The sequence below is a fragment of the Siphateles boraxobius genome, unplaced genomic scaffold (genome assembly GCF_051911475.1).
Source record: "Siphateles boraxobius isolate OS27281-9 unplaced genomic scaffold, OSU_SipBor_1 7, whole genome shotgun sequence".
NCBI lineage: Eukaryota > Metazoa > Chordata > Actinopteri > Cypriniformes > Leuciscidae > Siphateles > Siphateles boraxobius.
The window spans coordinates 9,404,395-9,418,213 of record NW_027509197.1 but is presented as its reverse complement, the minus strand read 5'-3'; the positions used below and the strand labels follow the sequence as shown (position 1 = coordinate 9,418,213).

Below are 13,819 nucleotides of genomic sequence, written 5' to 3'. Positions count from 1 at the left end.
GCCGCTAAATATCACACACTGCACCTTTAATGGACCAAAGGTAACGTGAACTAACAATGGAACAGTTATGTTTTTATCAAATAATGTTAACAGATTAATAAACAGTGTAACAAATTAGATCCTCATTGTTGGTTATTTTTAGTTAATGCATTGACTAACATGATCATCTAATGGGATCTTGTTGTAAAGTGTTACTTTGTAATATTTTTTTTTTAAACCATAAATCTAGTGTTGTCGCGTAGCTTTTTATGTAATGATTATGTTTTATGTACTCATTGTGTTAACGTTCAGTATTTTTGCTGTGGTTTTCCTCACATGTGTTCTTTTATCTTGACCCTGGAGGTGTTTATGTGCTTTCAGTTACTCCGGTTATCCTTCAGTCATGATAGCCTCAAACAGCTGTTATTCTCTTATTCATGGGAGAATTAGATGCTTTGAATGACTATCCAAAAGCCTGAGGCAGGCAGTTTGTGCTTATTGTTGAATCTCATGGAAAGAGCCATTTCTTGTTAGCTCAAGACATCATATCCACATACAGAAATCATTAGAGTGGTTTAATGGCCCAGAGCAATGGGTGACATTATTACACTTGAATACATCTGTGTGTGTGTGTGTGTGTGATCTCAACACTATTTTGTCTCCTAATGAGCACATTTTATCAATGGTGACTTACTGCCACCTGGTGGAAGCATGTGTCAAATGCCCATATTATGTGTCTTCATGAGCGAGTGGCATTGTGAGCTTTCACATAGAGGTGGAGAGTAACAAAAAACAAGTACTTTGATTTTTACTTAAGTAAAAGTGCAGGTCTTTACAACTTTAACTTGTAATATTTGACCAGTAGTATCTGTACTTTCACTCTAGTTAGGAAGTACTTTGTCCACCTCTGCATATATACAGACTTCCCTAAGCACTTCCCCTCAGGGGAATCCCTGTCGCCATTTTGAAATGCATTCATCTTCAATTCGGTGAGGGAAGTTTATTCGGACAGACCCTTAACCACTTTATTTTGACTGAGGGAGCAAGTTTACTCAATATGTACACTTCACAATACAACATGACTGTGACGTCCCCCCACCCCACAAAACTCTAGTGTATGGTATTGGAGTTATTTTGACATCTAACCAAAAAATACTTAGCTTATTGTAATATTTCTATATATTCTATTAGCATACAAGGAAATAAAAAATATAAATAATAAATCGGCTCCATTGCGGATTCCAAGTGATCATGGGCTTATGGTGTTTCATCATAAGGAATGCTGCACATCCGAGTGAATGAGATGTTAGCAAGGGAAGGACATAGAAAATGCACTTTGACGCAGCCAAAGGCAGCTTCATATCCTTTATATCACACATCACATGATCTCTCTCTCTCTCTCTCTCTCTCTCTCTCTCTCTCTCTCTCTCTCTCTCTCTCTCTCTCTCTCTCTCTCTCTCTCTCTCTCTCTCTCTCTCTCTCTCTCTCTCTTCCTCTTCCTCTTCCTCTTCAATCAGATTTTTGTCCCATGTGTCACTCACTCACTTTCTCTCTCTCTCTCTCTCACACACACACACACACACACACACACACACACACACACACACACACACACACACACACACACACACAGAGAGAGAGAGAGAGAGAGATGGGCACAAATATATCAAAAAGTATTTAATTACAACTTAATCATCAAATGTATTTAAATAAAATACAAAATACTGCTGTGAAAAAGTATTTAATTAAAATGTAAGTATTCAATCATTTGAAGTGTGAGAGTAACTGTGTATTTAGATGCACGTAAGAGTATAGACTATCGTAATATCATTGTTTAGTGCAGAAGATGCGTTTTTAACGTACACGTTGTTGCATACTTTCATAATAAAAGATTATTACGCCTGCCACTCAGTAGTGAATTCCGACAGTCCACATGTATGCAGTGGAAAGTCGGCTATACATTAATTTAAGACACAACCGACTGTGTTCACGTGCATATTGCGGTTTCTGGCAGTTCCCCTGCCAAACAGCAGTTCATCAACCAATCAGATTTCAGCAACACGCTCATATACACATGTAGTACACATGCATATTACAAAAAAATTGTTAACGCTGCTGTGAGGGGGTTTCTATTACAAATGGGAATACAAAAACTCATTCAGCGCTATATAACTTTACCCAACTATGACGAATTCCACTTCTGAGAAACCTGGAAATGTTAACAGGGTCAATAGGATGTGTCACATCACGTCATTTTCTTGCGTCTTGCCAAAAACTGTGATAGGCAATTTGGTAGTCCTATTAGTATTTTAAGCCTATGAAAGTTAAAGGGGAATTCGGCAACTATTTCAACAAAACCGTTTAGAAATCATTTGGATGGTTTAATAACCTGTTCTGGTGAGAATGGTGACTTTCCCGCTCCCCCCAACGTTCCTTGGCGGAAAACCAACCTTGCAACATGGGGATTAACGTCCTGGTAAGTTGGAAATAGGAAGTCTCGTGAAAAGCGAGAACGAGCGAGAAATAAAAACTACTTTACGGTAATTCGACATAAACACAAATGCCGCCCTCAATGTGTATGATGTATTACCAAGCGTGCTGCACAAGCCCTGGAAAGTGAAGCCAATTTGTCTCGATCGCCCCCCGGTGACCGGTCCTAGTGTAGCTCAGAAACCCCGCCTCCCCATGTTATTCAACGTGACGTGAGACCAACTAAACAATTAGATTACACTTCACATATCTTTTTTCCAAAGATAGTTTGTCATTTACTGTAGTTTTTATCACGCTGATGTAATTGCAAGTGTTTGTTTTTAAAATAAGTTTTTTTTCAGGTTGTTATTTGATGCTATAAAAACGGCGCTGTGGCGTACATGATTGACAACTGTGATTGACAGGTTCTCTGAGCGAAGTAGTCACTGAAGCAACAACAGACTTTTTTTCGGGATCTTTGGAGGACTGAGGAGATTGCAGCTTTAAATTCAATATCTAAATTTCTATAATTAATTATTTCACACCGACACGATGGGTTGTTCTGCAGTAGAATGTGCTAACCGTTCTGGCATGTCCGATACATTTTTGAGGTTTTTGCGCATGCAAAATAAATTAATAAATTTGAGGATGCCAACCTAGCTAAAACAGACTACATGAGCTAACTATGAAGTTGATTTAGCTGTCCACCAAATTGTGATAGTTGTTTAATTGCAGTAATATGAGTAGGTTACTCGTATTTTACAGTATAGGTCATATATACTATATAGGATATATTAATGTGTTACTTTTTAAATATGACTATGTGGTTAGTGGTTGTATTTACCTTATTTTAACGAGGTAGCCTACTGCAATCAGCAGACATCAAAATTGGAGCAGAACGGAGCAGACAGGCCACTTAAAAAAAGTACAGGGCGTGTGCTTGCGATTGATTCAGCGAGAGTGAGGGCGGGGCATTGATTTTGCGGCTTTACTTCTTCCTCACTACTGCGCAGGTCAGGTTCCGAAATCACAACTGCGCAGACTAAAGTCCCAAGATGTCAGCGCCATATCGGGACAATGGCAGCTTCACTTCTCGCCAATGGAAGAGAGCGAAGGGGCGCCGTCCATCTTTTTTTACAATCTATGTGTATTACCTACCTCGGTAGACATAGCTCCACGATAAAGTTGGGCGGCTCCGATAATAACAAATGCACATGAGCCGCGGTAGAAAGGGGGAGGAGGGTGCCGCAAGTGAGTTTTTTTGTACGACATTGTTGTTTAATATACGCCTCACAGCTGTAGGGGGAGCTCGCTGAGAAAACATGCGACAACAAAAGTGAAAATCAGCGAAGAAATAGCTAGAGTTGCCGAGTGCCCCTTTAAATATGCTAAATAAAATTGTATATTTAAATAATTATTTTAAATACAAATTACCTTTCATTCGTTTTTGTTAAGAAAAACACACACACACACTATTTAACTTTTTTTTATGATTAAATACACAGCAAAGCAATTATTATTATACCAAATAAAGTACCTATAAAAATATTGTCTCAGCCAAAGACCTGGCATGACAGTGGAATTAATGTACAGGAATTTAAAATTTTGGATGGGGAAATGAATCACACGTTTATTTATTTATTGATTTTTTGTGGTACATCATCTTTCTTTAAATGCCTTAATGCTGTCTAGGTAGGCATTAGGGTTTGAGACAGAGTTCACATTGGAATCTCAGGCCTGTCACGATCGTGAATTTTGTGCTGAAGATTAATTGTCATATAAATAATTAAAATAAATTCAATTTTGTTCAGTGTAAGCCTAATAATAATAGTATATAACCAATAATATATATATTGGAATCATGCATAATAATAATAATAATAATAATAATAATAATAATAATAGTAATAATAATAATAATAGTAATATGAGTAAATATGATATTTACTTTGATTTACTTTAATACTGTGAAAATTATTTATATATTATAATGCAGTCTGATTAAACCCACAAACCTTAATTTTGTTTAAATATCTTTTTGTATTGTATAACAGTGGGGTTTTTTGTGTGCTTTTTTTACTATATATTCTTTAATCTTTCACCGGAAAAGGAGACACAATATTGTGTGTTTTATGGCATTTCTTTATGCACTTAAATTTCCTTTAATTGGGTGCCAACATGTAATTGAATTTTATTGTAGTTCTCTAAAATAATTGGATTATATAGAATAACCACAATCAGAGGATTAATATATAATAATAAAAGCTGGGGGTGTATCGCGGACCCCCTGCAGTGTGGCACTGCATGCCTGTCCACTATGCCACTGACTCTTAATTCTTCTGTCATTGTTTGCAGGTGAATGTGATCTTGGAAGCTTTTGGCCACGCTAAGACTCCGATGAACTCCTCAGCGAGCCGTGTCATCAAGCTGATCTCACTGCAGTACTGCGAGAAGAGAAAGACTCTTCTCAGAGGTAGTTTTCACTGCTCCTGTTGTCACTTTGAATATGTCTGATTATTCATAGTGCTGCTTGAATAGCTCTCAGTAGGGGACTTCTGATCTGGCTCCTTCACCTATAGAGGGTGCAATTGCTCTACTAATAATTACAAATATGATCTATCTACTCTTCTCTCGCTGTTTAGGCCGTCTGTACACTTATATGCTGGAGAAGTCGAGGGTTATCTGCATGCCACCGCATCAGCAGAACTTTAACATCTTCTACCTGATGGCTGAGGGATTTTCAGCAGAGGAGAAGAGTAATCTATATCTAAACAATGTCTTAGCACACAGGTAACACACACAATGTAGATATGCAAGTTATTTCATGCTGTTTTTGTGAGAAACACTCCCCCCCCCCCCCCCCCCCAAGACCTCCCTTGCAAAATCTTAACATGTAGTCACATATTGTAAAACATACTCTGTATATTGGCAATATTTGTGAATTTGTGGCCTTAAATTTATGGGAATTAATACTTTGTATTCATAATTTGTGTGTGTATGTATGTATATGTGTATGCATATGTATATATATATATATTAATGCTGGGCAACGATTAATTTGCATCCAAAATAAAAGTTTGTGTTTACATAATATACAGGTGCTGGTCATATAATTAGAATATCATCAAAAAGTTGATTTATTTCAGTAATTACATTTAAAAAGTGAAATTTGGATATTATATTCATTCATTACACACACACTGATATATTTCAAATGTTTATTTCATTTAAATATGATTATTAAAACTGACAACTAATGAACATTCCAAATTCAGTATCTCCGAAAATTAGAATACTACTTAAGACCAATACAAAAAAAGGATGTTTAGAAATGTTGGTCAACTGAAAAGTATGAACATGAAAAGTATGAGCATGTACAGCACTCAATACTTAGTAGGGGCTCCTTTTGCCTGAATTACTGCAGCAATGCGCCGTGGCATGGAGTCGATCAGTCTGTGGCACTGCTCAGGTTTTATGAGAGCCCAGGTTGCTCTGATAGTGGCCTTCAGCTCTTCTGCATTGTTGGGTCTGGTGTATCGCATCTTCCTCTTCACAATACCCCATAGATGTTCTATAGGGTTAAGGTCAGGTGAATTTGCTGGCCAGTTAAGAACAGGGATACCATGGTCCTTAAACCAGGTACTGGTAGCTTTGGCACTGAGTGCAGGTGCCAAGTCCTGTTGGAAAATTAAATCTGCATCTCCATAAAGTTGGTCATGCATCAGGAAGCATGAAGTGCACTAAAACTTCCTGGTAGACGGCTGCGTTGTCTTGCATACGTCTGTGCGTGGTGGTTCTTGAAGCGTTGACTCCAGCTGCAGTCCACTCTTTGTGAATCTCCCCCACATTTTTGAATGGGTTTTGTTTCACAATCCTCTCCAGGGTGCTGTTATCCTTATTGCTTGTACACTTTTTTTCTACCACATATTTTCCTTCCCTTCGCCTCTCTATTATTGTGCTTGGACACAGATCTCTGTGAACAGCCAGCCTCTTTAGCAATGACCTTTTGTGTCTTGCCCTCCTTGTGCAAGATATCAATGGTCGTCTTTTGGACAGCTGTCAAGTCAGCAGTCTTCCCTATGATTGTGTAGCCTTCAGAACTAGACTGAGAGTCCATTTAAAGGCCTTTGCAGGTGTTTTGAGTTAATTAGCTGATTAGAGTGTGGCACCAGGTGTCTTCAGTATTGAACCTTTTCACAATATTCTAATTTTCTTAGATACTGATTTTGGGGTTTTCATCAGTTGTCAGTTATAATCATCAAAATTAAAAGGAATGAACACTTGAAATATATCAGTCTCTGTGTAATGAATAAATATAAAATCCAAATTTCACTTTTTGAATGGAATTACTGACCAGCACCTGTATGTGTGTGTGTGTACTTTATAATTATTTTGTGTATATAATTACACACATATACATGTATATATTTAAGAAATATTTGCATGTATGTACTGTGTGTATGTGTGTGTGTGTGTGTGTGTGTGTGTGTGTGTGTATATATATCGCAAAACTTTTGTGTCCCCCGTGAAACTTTGCATTCCCTCGCAAAACTTTTGTGTTCCCTCGCAAAGATAATTGCGTTCCCACGCAAAATTTTTCCGTTCCCTAGCAAAGTTATTTGCATTCCCACGCAAACCATTTGCGTTCCCTCGCAAAGATATTTGCGTTCCCACGCAAAACCTGTTGGGAGCTTGGACAGACACTTCCTGTTTCATGTCCCGCTGGCAGTGCTTCAGAGATCCGTACGTTAATGGAACGTTTCATAGTGTTTGAACTTGGACTCAAATATAAAGAAATGCGGTCAGTGCTTAACTGAAGGAGTTCAGTGAAGTTGGCAATATATTACAACTTCCCGGATCAATATTCTTGAGCTAAACGTTGTTAAAACACAAACGACACCTATTTACAATCACAGTAACCTAGACAACGAGCTACAACCCAATTCTCCAAAAACTATGAAACGCTCCCTTAATGTACGGATCTCTGAAGCACTGCCAGCGGGACATGAAACAGGAAGTGTCTGTCCGAGCTCACAACAGGTTTTGCGTGGGAACGCAAATATCTTTGCGAGGGAACGCAAAAGTTTTGCGAGGGAACGTAAAGTTTCTCGGGGGAACACAAAAGTTTTGCGAGGGAACGCAAAAGTTTTTGGAAAAAATTATCCCATCCTAAAAAATCTTCACCACCACGTCCCTTTAGGGGCTCCATAAGAAAGCGATTGCGTGTGTGAATAAGTGTTACCTGTTTAAAATGTGCTTTCACCCGATCCAGCCCGATCTCATGAAAGTGCGTATCTATAGCACAAATTTGATTTTCTCGTATCATTTATACGCCAAAAATAGTTTTTGCTTGCATAGCCTATGATAATAAGCAGTTTTCGCGTGCATATGATATGCACTTTATGGTACGCACTTCACACACATTATCCTAACCAAGGGGTTTAGTGTGTTCCATTTGCACGCAAAAAAAAGGTTTTGGCATATAAATAAAATAAAATTTGTGCTATAGATACGCACTTTCATGAGATCGCGTTGCCCGATCATATTCAGTAGGCTTGAGAACTATAACCTCCCACAGCCACTCATCATAAACGTAACATTTTTTTTGAGTGATCCATCTGTATCATGCTAGCGTAATGTGTTTAACGTGTGAATCCTTACTAAAAATGCAGTTCTATAATGAGCCGATGGCATGAATTGTACTCGTGATGGAGCGGTAGTGGAGCGCTCTCGGAGCGAGTGAAAACCACGACGCTCCGACTTTTTAAAAAATCCGCTCCGCACTCCATTCAAAATCACACAACTCCACTCCGCTCACATACTTTTTACTTTAATTTTAAGTAAATGTTGTGCATGATATAATATGTTTTCCCTTGATTTACTAAACCGTGGCCATGTTGTAATAATTTGTTCATCTGTTTCTGTTAAATCGTGGCCACAAATTAACAATTTGTCATTCGTATTCCTAGGTTAAAAACAAAAAAAGAAAATGTTTACATTTATGAATGCGGATTATTCAATGCAATTTGCTGAAAGTTTACTATACAATTGAAATTCGTAATTTTTTTTTAGTGTACTGTGTGAATCCAGTTTTTAACGGGTTTACCCTCAACTCTCTGTGACTCCAAGTGTCCTCAGCAAATCGTGCATGGGGTAAAACGGAAGGTTATCATAAAAAATTGAACGTTCACCTTACTTTGACTTGAATTTGTGAGTATGTCGGTGACAGTTTGAACATCTCAGACTTACTTTAGCCTTCTTAAAGTCCAAAACCAATTTCTCGGGTCAAGATGGCACTGCCAACGTAAGGTCTAAATCATCCCAAATCTTTTTTTTCTTTTTCTTTTTTTTCAGGTGTCTGAGCACAGCGGCTCCTGGTGAAGCTCCTGCAGTAGCTACTGCATGTCCTCAGAGCAGAGAGAAGCTCTCTGCCCTTAAACAGGCTCTGCGTGCGCTCGGATTCAACAGACTGGTACACACATCTTCAACAACACATTTATCCATTATCCAAAGATGCAAAATTACTACATATGAAAAAAAATGTTTTTTTTTTGACAAAAAAAAAATTGTCCCATTTTTATTCTTTAGTTCTTTTTTCTTTTGGAATTAGAGTCTTATTTAAACCTGGAAATAAATGAATAAAAATACATTTTGAAATAAATAACAAATTAACTAAACTTTTATTTATATTTAAATGCTTTGCAAGTGCTAAAAGTTATCATGACATTTTGATAAAAAATTATGATAATGTGACATCCAACCTTAAAAAGGTACTGAAAAAAATCAAATCGGTTGCTACCTGATTAGAGAAAACAAATAAAAAAGGCTGTTGTCTTCCCTTTTGCAAAAAAGGTAGGAAAACTTTCAACACCCCATAATGCATTGTGCATGTTGATATCCAAGTCCACTCCCAGTCTGCTATGGATACGCTTGACTAGAGCGCCTTGCTTTACTAGGAACTACTTCTTAGCAAACTTTTAGTTACAATGGTGTCGACTTGTGTTGATCCCGGGTGCAAGAATTCAAAGAGTAAATGTTTAGCGGGACTGAGTTGCTTTCGGTTTCCATTGAAGGACATTGTAAAGGCTGTAAAAAACTCTGTGTTTCTAGTCAACATTTCAAACTGGATGGCGACGACACAGTTGTTGTGGCCAAAATCCCATACTATATAGTAGATAGGTACTACATTTGGTTTGAAACTTACGTTGCAACCACTAAAAAAGGTGTGTTCTATAAGATTGTGTTTAATACTATGAATGAAATGCGGACGTACTACATCTGTCATTTTGTCATTGTCATGTGACCTACTTCACAACTGCTTCACTTCTACTTCACAAATGTCCTCATGGGATAGTAAAGTGTCCAATGAATGCAAACTTCAGAATTTCACCGGAAGTAGTAGGTCATCCGAGTACTTTTCGCCTACTGTTTTATGAATGATATGAATTTAGACACACTACTCTGCTCACATACTGTTTTTCACATATTGTTTAGTATGGAAGTAGGCATATTCAGATGCGTCAAGTGTTTTAGGGCAAACGGAGGAAAAACTGAAAGAAACTGCCGTTCTGTTAGTTCCGCCCACCAACCGGTAGTAGAACACACTGTCAGGTATATATCTAAGAATGCTGAAAAATAAAGGTGAATTTCTGGGTCCAGATAACACACAGTAAATATAGTTTATTTGCGTATAATACCGACATTTTAACAATGCAATTGCTCTGCCTACATCCAGACATTACTTTATACCCTTAGTAGAAGCTGAGCTGTCTAAGTAGACAAAGTGCTTCTGGTTTTAGGTGAGTCACATACTGAGATGGAGAGAGTTGGTATGCCTTTGACTTTGGCAGCCACTTCAGACATGTTGTTCTGATTTATGTAGGTTTAAACATTATAACTCATTACACTATGTCTGCAGACTATAAAAAAAAACAATCTCAGCCTAGCATTCAGCCTGAGGCCACACTAACCTGCCAAGCTGTGTGTTATGTTATAGTTCACAACTAGAACGGTATGTTCAGGACTGTAGCGTAGGGCATACTGTACAGTATACACATGCACACCCTTATGGTGATACATAAACATTTTGTTACAGTGTAGGGTGTAATATCCGAGTTACGCTGAGTCATGCGTTCAGTTTGTGTGGTTGTTCCAAACTCTAACACACACCTGACTTCCAGCCAGACACTGTGTTCTAATCCTACCAGGAACCTGTAAACCAGCTTCATTAAAGAGGGATTGTTCTCTCATCCCATCAGTGCAACACGACCCTCGATGACCCTCACACACATTAACACACTCACACAGTCTCTCAGACTGCCGTATCTTTCTACATTCACAATCACTGTCTATACAACTTCCTCATCTTTTTCTTTTACACAAAGATCAGTGGTTCTCAAGCTTTTTGACCCAATGTCCAACACAATATTCAAAGACCCTTCATATTTGCCAAGACGTTTCCTGTGGTATTTCTTCTTTAAATATGACACCACTGCTTGATTTCAAACTTTATAATTAATATTATTATTATACATTTTACTAACTTTATTAATAGACTGTTAATACTTTAAATTAATTAAACATGATTTGTTATTGTTGTTTATCTGTATGTTCTTGAATGTGTTATTAATGGGGAAAAAAGAGATGATTTCAGTTTACCTCTCCTTTAAGTTTTAATTAAGTCATCCAATTGTTGTTATTATTAACTTAAACTATTAAAAATGTTTGTTTATTAAAATAAAGCTGACATAAAATAAATTAAAATATAAATATTAGATGAAAAACTTAAGCTTAAATGAAAATTAGAAATGTTGTCCTGGCAACCAACTAAAATAATAAATATGGCAAAAGAATATAAGAAAATTACTAAAACTAAAATTAAGTGAAAAAAAGAAACAATATAATAAACATATTTTTTAAAATAAAAGATATACAGATAAAAGCTAATGAAAAGTATTAAATACTGTAACATTTTAGTAATACTAAAATAACTGAGCACAATCACAAAAAATTACTATCATATATGTATATATATATATATGTGTGTGTGTGTGTGTGTGTGTGTGTGTGTGTGTGTGTGTGTGTGTGTGTGTGTGTGTGTGTGTGTGTGTGTTATTTTCCCCCCTCATATTTTCACAATGTTAGGAATGGTAATGTTGTGGAACTTGAATGAGGACATTTTAATTTGAATCTGTAATATTGGACCCTGCACTCAAATGTGACTGAACTGTGCTCTGTAATCGGCCCAGTTTCTCTTCTCAGTCCAGTCTGACTCTCAGCACTTTGTTTGTTTGGCTTTCAGGAGGTGGAGAATGTGTTTGTGGTCCTCTCTGCACTGCTGCATTTGGGAGATGTGCGCTTCACCGCCCTGACAGACGCTGACACTGCGTTAGTGTCCGACTTGCAGCTGCTAGACAGAGGTCAGTGGTGCAGCTGCGTCATGAGGCCACCAGGGGCCGATCTCCTCCACCGGGAGCCCTGGAGGATAGACAGGGGAAGTGGGCGGGTGACTACGCAGAAAGAACTGTGTCACACCATCCTGGGTTGTTTACATCAATTCTTGCCATGGCCTAATAGTGGAATCACTCACCACACAATGGAAAACTCTCTCTGCCACTCTAATAATACATGGCACCCTCCAGCACATACACACTCTGTCCTATAATTTTGAGCTAACAATTTTGAGCTAATCGCCCCTTTCCAGACACACACAGGGTCACCTGTTTCCTTAAGCCCTGCAGAGCAGCGCAGCGGAACAGAACGGACACTCGGTCTCCTTCGTGTTACATAATGACACGCATAATACTGAGCCTGGGTAAACAAGTGACGTCAGCACGCTCAAATATAAAAGCTGATACATGTACATCCCTGTGAGGTTTCCGTCATTGTGGATATGAAAGATCACTGTACAAAATGGGCATATAAACATGTCCCATTATACACTAATGGATACACTCCACACAAACACACTCATGCTCATTACCGTTTGCATTTTGCACCTTGTGTGCTCATTTATAAGTACATAATAGGAGGTGTGGATTCATAGTAGAAAACAAGAGTGTGTTCCTTAAGTCTGATTGCATGAGCCACAATCAAATTTGTTAAATGGTGAGTGTACCGTTTACATCATGCAAGTACTATCATGTACTAGTTAATGAATTGTACAAGCTCGTAAGTATTTGTGGTTGTAATTGTTTTTATGTTTTTGAGATAATCAAAGCTTCGCTCTCCAAAGCTGTATTTATTTGATCAAAACTACAGTAAAAACATAATTTGTTTCTGGAACTTTATTACAATTTAAAATAACTGAAAGGATTATTTTAAAAATAACTGAAACTTTACCTTTCAAAAGTTTCAGGTATTTGAAATTGTAGTGCAATAATTATAAACAATAAGAAAATAATATATAATAATACATACTGTATTAGTATAGTTTAATTAAAATAAGAGGCATGAAATCGCTGTGAAGTGAAGGCAGTACCTGTCATAAATTACAAGCTTGTGGAAACGGCAGGGTACAAATCAGCAGTACGTCTATGGTATAATCAGTACATTATTCAGATTGCAAATGTGTATTTGTGTATTTTACACTTCCAAAAGGAACAGACCAGGCATTTGGGTGCTACTGAACAGATTTTTTTTGTCCCAATTTCATTTTTTTTTTTTAAATCAAGTCTCATTTACTAAGATGCTAAGATTTTGTTATTTTATTTTTTTATATAATGATTTTAAATGTGGCTCATCCAATCAGGATCTAGCTTTGTAAACCTTTGTTTTCATACAAATGTATCTGAATGTGTTTTTTTGTTGTTGTTTTTTTTTTTTTCCTGTAGTGGCTGGGATGTTGCAGGTGAGCTCTGAGGATCTAGGCTCTGCCCTGACGTCTGATGTCCAGTGTTTCAAAGGTACTAGTTTCAGTTTCCATGTACCAGCATCAATCAACCGACGGACTAAACACTCTCATTTAAAGTGAGCTTGTTTAGCATAGCACCATGTATAGAGTGAGTCTCATTGCAGAGAGGCCTGCTGATACTGTTCATTGAGATGTACCGGCCTTTCCCCAGTCACAAACCCATCAATGAATGTGGCCTCAACCGTTTGGCCTTGGATTGTGTTACTGGCGAGCCCAATTTGTCTCATTTGGATAACTGTCTCCTTGTTCAAAATATACACACATAAACACACAGTTCTGTTCCGAGGTCTAGACTGTGCGCGTGTTGTGCCATTATATAACAAGAGTGGAGTTTGTATGAATCACATGATGTCTGGATATTAACCTAATTCAGCCATCGAGGACACACCGACCTATTGCCTATAATTGCAATCAGACTTGGCATTGTTTTGTGTCTGTCCGAGATTTCTCTCTCTCTCT

General features: G+C 37.6%; 1 protein-coding gene across 5 annotated transcripts in view; it reads left to right on the top strand.

Moving 5' to 3' along the window:
- Positions 1–13,819, top strand: part of myo16 (myosin XVI) — a 227,951-nt gene that overhangs the window by 128,474 nt on the left and 85,658 nt on the right. For all 5 annotated transcript variants that reach the window (XM_077216645.1, XM_077216647.1, XM_077216643.1 and 2 more), the window contains exons 15-19: positions 4,804–4,921; positions 5,091–5,238; positions 8,803–8,920; positions 11,750–11,867; positions 13,281–13,352. In XM_077216645.1, coding sequence (XP_077072760.1) covers positions 4,804–4,921; positions 5,091–5,238; positions 8,803–8,920; positions 11,750–11,867; positions 13,281–13,352 — 574 coding nt within the window. The remainder of the gene's footprint in view (positions 1–4,803; positions 4,922–5,090; positions 5,239–8,802; positions 8,921–11,749; positions 11,868–13,280; positions 13,353–13,819) is intronic.